General features: G+C 35.6%; 1 protein-coding gene across 1 annotated transcript; it reads left to right on the top strand.

Annotated features, from left to right (window-relative positions):
- Positions 1 to 2,753: 2,753 nt before the first annotated feature.
- Positions 2,754 to 10,981, top strand: napab (N-ethylmaleimide-sensitive factor attachment protein, alpha b). Its single transcript, XM_053321137.1, has 11 exons — positions 2,754 to 2,942; positions 4,164 to 4,243; positions 4,350 to 4,466; positions 5,663 to 5,709; positions 5,842 to 5,919; positions 6,105 to 6,160; positions 6,917 to 7,001; positions 7,122 to 7,226; positions 7,310 to 7,378; positions 8,751 to 8,801; positions 9,739 to 10,981. The coding sequence occupies exons 1-11, from the start codon at positions 2,845 to 2,847 to the stop codon at positions 9,838 to 9,840; spliced, it is 888 nt and encodes a 295-aa protein (XP_053177112.1). The 5' UTR covers positions 2,754 to 2,844; the 3' UTR covers positions 9,841 to 10,981.
- The last annotated feature ends 1,155 nt before the right edge of the window (positions 10,982 to 12,136 follow it).

Genomic DNA, 12,136 nt, shown 5'->3' with positions numbered 1-12,136 from the left:
CTCACTAACCTGCTTTGGTCAATAGGGATTCATATTTTCTTAAAAGATTTAAGAATGATATTCATGTTGGAAGTACTAATAGGCAAGGCAAGGCAGTTTTATCTATATAGCGCATTTCATACACAATGGCAACTCAATGTGCTTTTACATAAAACAGAAACATTAAAACTAATAATTACCAAGGTAAGCTTAATCAAGTTTGATCTAATTTTCTAATAGCAAGCAAGTATTCCTAGAATTTGTTTTTGTTGCTGTTTTATAACCCCATTCATTGATACATTGTGCCCCCCTGATTTTTTCCCCCCTTTGTCTCCACAGTTCACTGTTTGTTTCTTTCTTTTTTTGATAGATCTCTTTATTGATTAGGCAGATACAATCAAAATGTTGGTCATCAAAATTAACCCACCCTCCTCCCCCACCCTCTAGGCCTTCCCTCCCCCACCCTTAAGCCTCTCCCTCAACCTCTGGCACCTAGAGTAAAAAGAGCAAATAATATAAAAGTTGAAAGAAGTTGACTGAAGACTACAGCCCTTCACTGTTTGTTTCTTACTGTACTTATAGCTAATTCTGTTTGCCCAGATAGATGTCTTCTGTTTGTTTATGGTTTCGTGTTTCATTATGTTTGTTTTTATCTATTGAAAAAGTTAATAGAAAACTTAAACTACAGAAAGATGTACATGAGTCATGTTCATCTTGCTCTGCATATCCAGGAAGCGCCTCAATTACTTTGGCATGGTTATTTCACTAAACGACCATGGCGAAAGTTTTCAAAATTATTTAATGTTACATTCATGTCTGATTTTGCTTCATTGTATGAACACAACTGTGTTCTGCTTCTTGCTTTTCTACAGTTATAATGCACTCCAATGAGCACAATGTTGTAGAATTTGACACCAGAAAGCTCTCACATTCATCTGCTGTAAGTGAAAAGTTTCTCTGTGCTCAAATGAAAATCTGTTTGTATGAGGTGGGCCTATAGAGGGCTAATGTGAGACATCACAAATATGTTCAATGCTAATCCTGTCCCAATAGTCAACCTACACTAATGCAATGTGGGAGTTTAATGCATTGAGTGCACAAACTCCAGTGGCTAATGTGGATATTTATCTTCATCATAGTTTGAATCATTTTAATGTTTATCAGAGAGAAAAGTGTATGCCTTCTCTGATGTTTAAAAAAATACACAATTGCCTCCATTATGTAAATTATCCACACACACTATAATGCACAATGGGAAGTGTATTCAAATAATCCAACACTGTGTCTCAACAATTTAATCTGAAGAGAGGAGGAGACATGGTGAGAAGGAGAGGTATTTGTACCTGTGGCAGTACATGTTAGTGTGTCTTTGTATGTAATGTGTGTTTCTGTTTATGAGATAAATGCAGTTTTGAATTGTGAATGACACCTGGAGGTTAGAGGTGACTAACAGTTAAAAGTGCAGAAGGAGACTTCATGCGGCCAGCAGTCAAACTTCATAAATGAATAATATTTGCATATTCCCATTTCTGAATTATTAATTAGGGAGAAGGAGTAGATGTAATTATAAGGATTTTAACAAGATAATCAAACTTTTGTGGTGATAAAATAGATATCAGACACAAACTATTATACTGTATTTTATATACAGGACATCTTAAAACATGTCTGGAGGAAATCTTTAAAATCACATCTCTCTCTCTCTCTCTCTCTCTCTCTCTCTATCTCTCTCTCCCTCTCCCAGAATCTATGAATATGCAAATTGCTTTAAATTTAGAAGTTTAACTCTTCGGCACAAGATGTATCCTACTTCACTGTTTAGTTCATTCACTTTGTTTGTGTAAAGGAGGCTTCAAGTTTCCTCATAACACTTGTGTAAGATGAATGTTGGATCAGGATTGGCTTCCAAACTGTTTGTGATGTCACCAATCAGGCTTGTAGACTCATAAAAATCTAAATTATTCTGTGAATACAAAGAAACAAAAATAGCCATAGGTATTAAAAAGTTCTAGTATAAAAACCCTGAATATGCAGTGAAAGTATTGGTTGGAAAATGAATGAATGATCACTTCCCTGAAATGTTTAGATTTCACAACCAACCACATGAAAGGGTTTCATGCAGATGCAATAAATTGTGTATGCTGACATGACACACTGCTGATTGAGGAATTGGACTGAACAAAAACATGTAGACTAAATTTATTTTCTTAAAAAAAACAACAACGCGTATTTTATACATAAAACCTTTTTTTTAAAACATTTATACAAATTATATACATAAAACATATGGACAGCATATGGATTTATTCATTAGGGAGCTGAGGGAATATTTTTATAGCTCATTCCCATTTTGCATTGAACTTTAAACTAGATAATGATGTACCAGAGTCAAGTTTCATCTGACCAGCATATTAGAATCAGTATTATTTTGCTTAAAGTCCCCCTCTAGTCAAAAATGTGTTTGTTGTCTTTGTTCTTCAGTTGGATGCTTGAGCTTCGCTGTGTGCAAAATCTGACACTAGGGGGTTTGTTTTACCTTTATCTCCTGGAAGTGGAAAGGAGAGGGGGACAGAAGATGGAGAAAAGAAAATGAGGAGAGGGAGAGAGAACAGGGAGGCACATATTATAAACAGTTGGATTTTTTAAAAAAAAGCTAACATTCTTGTCCATTCTATATCCAACATTATGACACAGGTATCTGTAGTTTACAAGCCGCACATGAACGCCTCATTAGTGTTTCCGCTGCTCCGGTGTCACATGACAGGGGTGACAAGGCAAACCCGCTGCTAGCGCTGGTTAGCAAGTTTGTTGACTTTCGCATTTTCCTCATTGTTCCTTTATAAAAAAATCACCAAAAATAAAAAAATGGATAACAGCGGGAAGGAAAAGGAAGCGACGGCTTTAATGGCAGAAGCTGAGAAGAAAGTAAAATCATCGCAGTCGTTTTTCGGTGCGATGTTTGGGTGAGTTTGTCAGTTTAGCTTTTTTTTTTGTCAAGCTAAGGGCCAACTAAGCGGAAGGTGGTTACCTGACGGGTTATATCACCAGATGTGAAGACAGCAGGACACAAAATAAAACACTTTTTCTTAATCTTAACACCCCTGTTACTGTCTTGCTGTTTTGTGCTTTATGTCAGTTTTTGTGGACATGGTTTAGCGAGTGTGTTTTTAGCTGCATTTGCATCGTTATCTTTGCACGGATCACTGCTGGAGGATTTAGTATCAGCTGTGTGTGCAGCAACTGTCACTCTGGATGACTTCATTATTATTATGTCAGGCTGCTTTTATAAAAAAGATGACTAATGCAACATTTCAAGTGAATTATTACCTCTTTAAAAGAGGGACACTGTATATCACTGATTTATAGCCCCATCTACTGGAGGAAGATTAGATTATTTTAGCATCGTTTAAGTCAGTCAAGTGTAAATCACACGTTTGCCAAATGTGTTGTATAATAGCTAAATGACATGGGGGTTATGGCTGGTATTGTATACAGTCACTGACCTCTCTATTCGGTACACAGGTGCAATTTAATTCAATCCAATATGACACACAATACTCAAGTAGTGGTTCTCTTTTATAGTGTATAAACTGTATACATGAAGTGTAGTCAATGGTGTGTCATGAAATAAGAATAAAATTAAAGATACCCCTCCAGATGTGTTCCAAGATGTGTATAACATACTTTAATTTGAATGATAATGTGTTTAATATGATTTAACCACACAAAAAATTAAATTATTTTGTTAAAAATCTACTGCAATCAATCAATCAATATACATATACTTCTCCTACTGTTATTAGAATTTCCAGAGTCTATAAATATGCAAATATACAGTCACTGGTCTCTTTATTAGTTACACCTGTGTAATCTAATTCATATCAATACAACACACAATACTCTGCTATAAATTCTACATTTATGAAATTTATACATTTTAATTTTTTTGTCGTACTAGGTGGTGGTGGCCTAAATAAAAGTTATCTCTCTCATGTATGTTAATGGAGTGGACAAAATATTAGAAACACCTTCAACACATTCAATATTATTGTTATTAACTTTTATTTTACCTATGACTGCAATTTCTATTTGTCACCTATAGAGAGAGTATGAGTATGGCTAACGTTTGTAAACTTAAATAATCTGAATATAAAATTGTAAATAAAGTTTCTCTTGTCACTCAGGGGTTCCTCCAAGTTGGAAGAGGCGTGTGACATGTTGGTGAGGGCTGCCAACATGTACAAGATGGCCAAAAACTGGTGTGGTAAGATGATTATCACATATCGGATGATCGAGTGTGAGAAAGATTGCTGTTTTCTTTCTTCCTCATTTATTCATGGCTCAATGCTCTTTTAACATTTTGTTTTCAGCTGCAGGAAATGCATTCTCCCAGGCTGCTCGCCTCCACCTGCAGATGCAGAGCAAACACGACGCAGCGACTAACTTCATAGATGCTGGAAATGCCTTCAAGAAAGCAGATCCACAAGGTAATCATTACTCCTCATCATCATCAGCAGCAGCAACAACAGCAGCAGCGCCCTCGGGATATATCACCGCTGGTGCTCTCTCACTCGTGTCACCCATGTCCTGTTTTTTTACAAGCCTTTGTACCGTTTTCATTGGACCATGACCGTAAAGTGAATGTTATCTAATGTCTTTAAGTTCCTGCAGTGGAAGAGCTTTAACAGCATAACTCAGGGCTCATCTCACAGTGCTGTTAACTAGTGTGGATGGTGTAAAAAAGTGTGAATATATAAATATCACATCAGGCCCAGAAGTCACCGTCATTTAGCTGCTACTAAAGAAAATACCTTGTCACCGTCTTCTTTCCTTTATCTGATAAAAGAAGTCTATTTTCTCACCTCACTTATTGTACTACTTTTTTCAGTGCTTCCTTAAACTAGCTGCTTTTTATTTTTTTGTCAATCTTTGAATCAAAGTTTATTCTTTTTTTTTTCTCTCTACTTTATTTCATGCTATTTTATCTTATTGATTTTTTGGTGTCTTTTAAATATCTTTTTTAACCTAGTTTTTAGTCTAGCTTTTATTAAACTTCATGTCTTTTATTTCATTTTACTTTTCGTTTGTACTTTTTAACCTATTTTTTTTACTCTAACTTATAGTAAACCTAGATATAGGCATTTTAGATAGATAGATAGATACTTTATTGTCATTACAGCAGCATACATGAAAATAAATATATATGTATTTAAAAGTATATATATAGGTAAGCAATGCCAGTTATAGGATTTACTTATGTTAATTTATATTGTATAATGAATGTCTACTTTAAACAAAGAACTGTATAAGATGACATCATATCCCATCGAATCGAATCAAACCGAATCTTTCCATTTTCAAATGTATCGTTCCTGAATCGTGTCGTACCCCATGTATCGCAATACGCATCGGAGAGATGCACACCCCTAATGTGTGTATATTACAGATAAATAAATATGTGGATATATAAATATTACAGTGCAACAGTAGTGCCATATATATCATGTTTAGCTTTTAATTAATTTTTATTCCTTTTCTTTATGCTGTCACTTGTTCTTGTCTTATTATCAGCTTCTCAATCAACTGTAAAACACTTCAAACTACACTAGCCTGTATGAAAGGTGCTATATATATATATATATATACATATATATCTTTTATGTGATATTATTTGTCTCAACAGAGGCCATAAACTGCCTAAATCGAGCTATTGAGATCTACACAGACATGGTGAGTTCTCTCTTCTCTTCTGTAAAAACCCTTTCACTGTTTTTAGGATCTAATTTGTTTATGGGAAATGAAACTTCCTTGTTGATGTAAATTTCTTTCTTTCTTTATGTTTTTGCGGCGGCGGGGATGCAGGGACGCTTCACCATCGCAGCCAAACATCATATCACCATTGCTGAAATATATGAGACAGAGCTGGTGGACATTGATAAGGTCAGATAAAATGTTTGTGTTTTTATGTATTGTTAATATTCATTTAGGGCAGATTTCTGCTTTTTTAACTATTAATTACAGATAGTGTTTGTTGTTTGTGACTAAATTAAAACTTGTTAGCCACAAATATGGGAAATATCTGCTGTTTTTAAACCTCTGCCTTGATTGTCCACTTTTCATTTCAGGCGATTGCTCATTACGAACAGGCAGCAGACTACTACAAAGGTGAAGAATCAACCAGGTGACTATTTTAAATAAGCAGTAATCATCAACATGTTTTATTTTCTGTTGATGGCACATGAGGTTTCCTTGTTTGTCTTTTTGTGCATAATTTATATGACCTACAGTGGAAAGAACTTCCTGTGGTTCGACCACACTGTTTTAGAGAACAAGAACCTGATGTCAAAACACACATCTCTTCTGTTTCTCTCCATATTGCTCTGTTAGCTGCTAATGCTACTCACAGACTGCGAAGTACAGTTTTATATGAACTGTATGGAAATCCTTTTTTTTTTGGACATATTTGGCAGAAGAGATAAATTAACTATAAATACTGGCACTTTAAACTGATAAAATGTACTTTTCATGTAATATAAGATGGAATATGAGAATAAAAATAACAATAAAAATAGTACATAGAAAATAAAAGTGTATGTAAAAGTAGCTAAAATAGAATCGAAAATATATGAAATCAAGTCAAATACAGCTATTAAAAGAAGTGCAGTAGTGACTGATATGTAAACAAGTTAATTAATCTATCTATTGGTAGTTTGTTCCATAGTTAGAAAAGACAGGAACATTGATGTAAATACTGTGCTACTGATATGTTTTGGCATATATTTGGCACATAACAAGAGATAAATGAATAATTAAACATAGGTAAAACGAATTAAATGTACTTTTCATTACACATGGCCTTTTTTTGCATTGTTTATTATTTCACATCTTTACTTTTTTGGTGGTTTTTGACCTTTTGAATTCTGACTTTCTGTTTCAGTTCAGCAAACAAATGCCTTCTGAAGGTTGCGACCTATGCGGCTCAGCTGGAGCAGTACCCAAAAGCTATAGAGATCTATGAACAGGTGAGATCACACTCTCCGGCAGTAGCCTTAATCTCAACATGCTATCAGTGGTTATCAGCCACTCTAATAATAGACAAACTAACATGGATCATACTGTGTGTGATTTTTTTTTTTTTCTAGGTGGGAACCCATGCGATGGACAGCACGCTGCTGAAATACAGTGCCAAGGATCACTTCTTCAAAGCAGCACTTTGTCACTTCTGTGTGGACATGCTGAACGCAAAAGTAAGAGTTTGTGTCTTTATACTGTATGATGAATGTAAGATGAGCCGCTCTTCTATAATATTCATCCTCTTCTTGTCACCCAGCTCGCTGTGCAGAAGTACGAAGAAATGTTCCCGGCCTTTTCAGATTCACGAGAATGCAAGCTGTTGAAGGTAAGGTTTTTATATCGTTGTTTGGGATAATCCTGTTAGATATGGAGAGGTTTGGCTGATGGAGAACAGTGAGATAAAGCTTCCAGCTGGCAGACTGTTGCTCTCTGCTGCTGTTTCCAGTTGATTACAATGACAGCTGGTTTAGCTCACTAACAATCCACATGCTACTAATAGAAAACAGAAGTTGCGTCGTGTGTAATAGTGTGTAATTGGCTTCATGCCCGATGTTCTCAGTAATATTTGACCCCCAAGCAGTATACATAACAAAAGCAGGAGTTAGTTAAGTACAGATGAGGCCTGCAGCTCGTTTCACTAAAGGAATTTGGGAGCTCACACGCAAACGGTGCCAGTGTCCAGTTTCACCAAATGATTCTCACTCACTAACTGCAGATTGTAAGTCACACAGTCTATTCACTCTCTTGTAAGGGTCACAATACAAGACAGGGTTTCTTTTGATGAATTAAATGGGAACAGAAAGAGAAACACCTCAACCCCATTCACTGTGTGCTGGTAGCCTCGTAGACACAGTCTTATACTTTGTCTTGTTTTACTTCAGTATCATAAGTAGGGCCAGACCCATACTGGATTTTAGAAGCTGATACCTAGACTAATATTAGGGAGAAAAAAATATATTGGATGATAATGTTAAATGTACATAATATATACATAAGCACACATGTTTTTGCAGACACTTGTGATAAAGATACATAATGGAGGCCATGATATGTTATAGTTTAACGATAAACTTTACTGTATAAAATTATATCAGTGCACTGAAACAATAAACTTCACTGGGAATTTATATATTATAATTAGCTATAAATAAAAAAAAAACAACAAAGAACAAAAAACATGCAAATATTAAACTTGAATAAAGAAATCGAATATAAGATAGATAGATAGATAGCCGTCATATATCAGACAAATATTACCGATGTATCTGTGATCAGCTGATTGGGCTCTAACCGTAATACAGTCGGTCCCTGATGAAGACAGTGTTCAAAACGTTGGGTCTTTATTCATTATGATATTAAAGTAAAACATTAAAAAGTGTAAGTTTGTGTGTGGTCCTCCTTTTTCTACATGAAATAAATAACATGACAGAAACATGATTTCATATTGTAAATTTGATCAAAGTGGCCTGTGACTGGTATAAAAAAGCTATGCTGTTATTTAAAAGCTGTAAAATGGTAATAATTTAGTAATGTGTTATTACAGCATGTTGGTTTATCATCTCAGTTGTGTCATAGGAAGTTGCTGTAATGTTTTTTTGAACCCTGTGGTGTTTTAGTTTTTTTTCTATGCAAAGCTCTTCAGATGTGCTTCATTATTTAAACAAATGGTGTGTTGTTGTTTTTTTTTATCTTAACAGAAACTTCTAGATGCCTATGAAGAACAGAATGTGGACGCCTATACTGATTCGGTGAGTGGACGGTTGATTTCAACAGAATAAAGACCTTTAGCTTCAATTCAGGTCTTGGTCTCCCATCAGTGTTTCTAGACTCTTTACTCAAAATGATCACCATTACCTGTTAGTGAAGTGTTGGGATGGCTGAAGAATGAAAATGTAGGGATATTTTTTATGATGGGAGTATTAATGGATTTTTATACTTTAGTTTATTTAAGTCGAACATGTGAAAATAACAAAATAAAATGCATACAAGCGAAACAAAAACCAAACAGGAATGACAGCAAACTGTAAGATAAACAACAAAAACATTTTTATTTCCATTTTTAAAACCTTAATAATCAAAACAACTCAAGCAAATAAAGAAACAATATTAACAGTATCGTCATATTGAAACGTGAGGTCATGTCCATGAAACATGACCTCCATCATGTTTTACCTTAGTATTGCCACACTTCACAATAGCAGCGAAGAGGCTATTTATGTCACATTGGCTAAGTGAGTAGTGTCCTCCATTCCTCACTGGGCTCGTCCTGAGTGGAAACTGCAGAAGCATACAGCACCATTTATATGGAATTAAAGGTAAATACCGTAAGAAAACCGCATATAAGACGCACCTTTAACCCAGTATTTTGTCATTTAAAAGTGGGGTACGTCTTATACACCAGTGTCTCCTATTCACCTGTAAAATAAAGAGAGAGGTTGGATCTGGATATGATGATAGGTATGTAAAAGGCCGTCCACAAAAAGAACAATAACTATAACCGTCCACACTTATGAACTCTAACGTCCTATAAACAGCGGTGTCAGGTATGCGCTGCACACTCCAGCTGTGTTGGCAGCTAATGACAACACATTAAAAAAGCAGAACAAGAATACCACGCTAGACCTATCTGACCTTTTACCGTTCCTTTTTTATTGTGTTTTCTAACATACTGGATTTTGCTCTCAGGTGAAGGAATTTGACACCATCTCACGATTGGACCAGTGGCTCACCACCATGCTTCTCCGCATCAAGAAAAGCATACAGGACGACGAGAGTGACCTCCGCTGATTTTCCCCTCGCTGCTCCCTTTGACGACCGACTTGCATCCCTTTCTCTTCTCCATTTTTTTGCCTTGAGCCTCTCACTTCCATTCAAACCTTAAATGTTTTGAATCGTTAGATTCCTTCACAAATACTGTTTCTTTCCTACCATCTGCAGTATTTCCTCTCTTGCCTTTTTAAATCTGCTCTTTTGACAACTTTAGTGCTCCAAAAAAACATGAACACTATTTTGTGCACACTGCACAACAGTATGTTAGATGTATATTGTTACGATACAGGCATTGGCCCAATATTGGTTAAAATATTCATAACTGGGCCTCAATACCAAATACTCATACCTGCACAGCACAGGGCAATGATACTTTTAATTTTTCTTGTTATAAAATGGGAGAGAGAACGCTAATTTACTAACACTTTGATCTACAAAATATATTTTACAAATTGTGCTTTAGAGTAAACTTAATAGACCAAAATGCCATAATTGGCTAAAGCGCTCATTTGTTTGGTTTTTTGGTACTTTTTGAGGGCTCGGTATACTGTTGGTCACATCAGGGCACCTCTATTAAACAGCACTTCATCTCAGCTGAAGAGCTCCTCTACACAAGCACAGAGACCAAGAGTTTTATCCCCCTGCCTTATCTGCTGCAAAGTTCTCAGGACGTGAACAGCTTGATTTGATTAAAGTAATAAGAACAAATCATGTTTTTTAGAAGCGTTCTCAACAAATTTGCTTATGTTTTTTTTTTTTTTTTCTTGTCACTTTCATTTAAAGTGCTTTTATTCCACAAAATAAGGATGTGAAATAAACATCAGCTTTGTGAACATTTGCATGGTTCTGGTATGGATGAGAAAACTACAGCAGCCTCTGTATAGGAGTTATTTCAAGTGTTTTTCTTTCTTTTTTTTTTGTGATTGTATTATATGTTTCTTTTTCTGTCATAACTAACCAGGCTGGAGAGAATAAAGTTGCATTTTCTTTAAAAAGGCCTGCATAAAGATGCAATACATTAAAGGAAAAAAGGAGCTTCACTGATCTGAACACTGTGCTCACCCACCTGATGATTTTTGTCAAAAGACAAATGGTCTTAAATAATTTGTACATCCGTGATGTTTCCTGTCAAATGTTTGAATAAACCTGTCTTACAGCATCATGGGCGTGGTCTCCACCTGCCTGCTCATTACCTGATCTCTCTCTCATGTGCACTGCTCAGCTACTCATGCATGTGGTCGCATAACACCGCGTTGCTGCCTGTGGTTCAGTTCAAAGAAAAAAATAATAAAAATGTGGGGTTGAAAGGTAAATGATGCGGTTTTGTGCACCTGCTCACCTGGAGAGAGGACGTGAACTCTCCTGGATGTTATTTTGTTTCTTTTGTCATCAAACATATGCTTCAGTTTTTGCTCGGCGTGCCTTCATCTTGTGTTTGGTAAGTATTAAAAGTGTTAAATTCTCTTTTGTAAGCTGAGGTTAACGGTCTTTTGTAACTTGATTAGCTTTATAGTGAAGTGTAGGGTTTATCCCACTAATGAAAAAGAAAATGTTTAGTTTAAGGATCTCCTAACATCACAAAGGCATTGAGGTATGCTATTCATTTTTCCGTCTTGTGCTTAAATTTATGGAGCTCAGGTGTGCTCTCACTTCATGTGAGCCCTGAGGACACGTACCATTGTTATTTGTACAAACTCCTAATTAAACACAGGAGAGCAGGATGTATTAAGGTGCATCCCCAAGAGAGTACAGCCAGTGTTTTTCATGTGAACATTTTACTTAACAGAAGCTCTTAAAGAAATGTATTTTAAAACTTGAACAGTTTCAAGGACATTAGATGTTGCCAACCCACAAATAACGAGATCAATTAGTGGTGTACAGGTCTGATAAATGGGCTAAATGCAGAATATAAAGGCGACAGATAACCTACTTGATACATACATACAATTGTTTTAATACCTTAATAAGGGTGACATATCCTGGTGGAGGTACAACTCACACAATACAAAATATTTTTTTAAATTATTGAAATATTTACTTAGGTGCAAATAAGACAACTAGTAACATCAAAGTAAAAGAATAATTTTCACACTCCTGCCTGTTTAAGGGTTAACATATATAATTGTGTATTTGATTTCATACTTTATAACTGTACTGAAAAGAATTTCTCTGAAAGAGGTGTGTACCAGAGCAGCAGGTAAATCAGGCAGTATGAATAACAAATCACTTTTTTTAAGCACATCATACATTTTTAAGTGAGGTTGGCTGTCAAGTTTGTGATGTGTGGCATTAAGGTGTCTTGTAACCTCTGTTT

The sequence above is a fragment of the Scomber japonicus genome, chromosome 6 (assembly GCF_027409825.1).
Source record: "Scomber japonicus isolate fScoJap1 chromosome 6, fScoJap1.pri, whole genome shotgun sequence".
NCBI classification, from domain to species: domain Eukaryota; kingdom Metazoa; phylum Chordata; class Actinopteri; order Scombriformes; family Scombridae; genus Scomber; species Scomber japonicus.
Note: the sequence above shows the minus strand (reverse complement) of the source record. Positions and strands in the feature narration are given on the sequence as shown.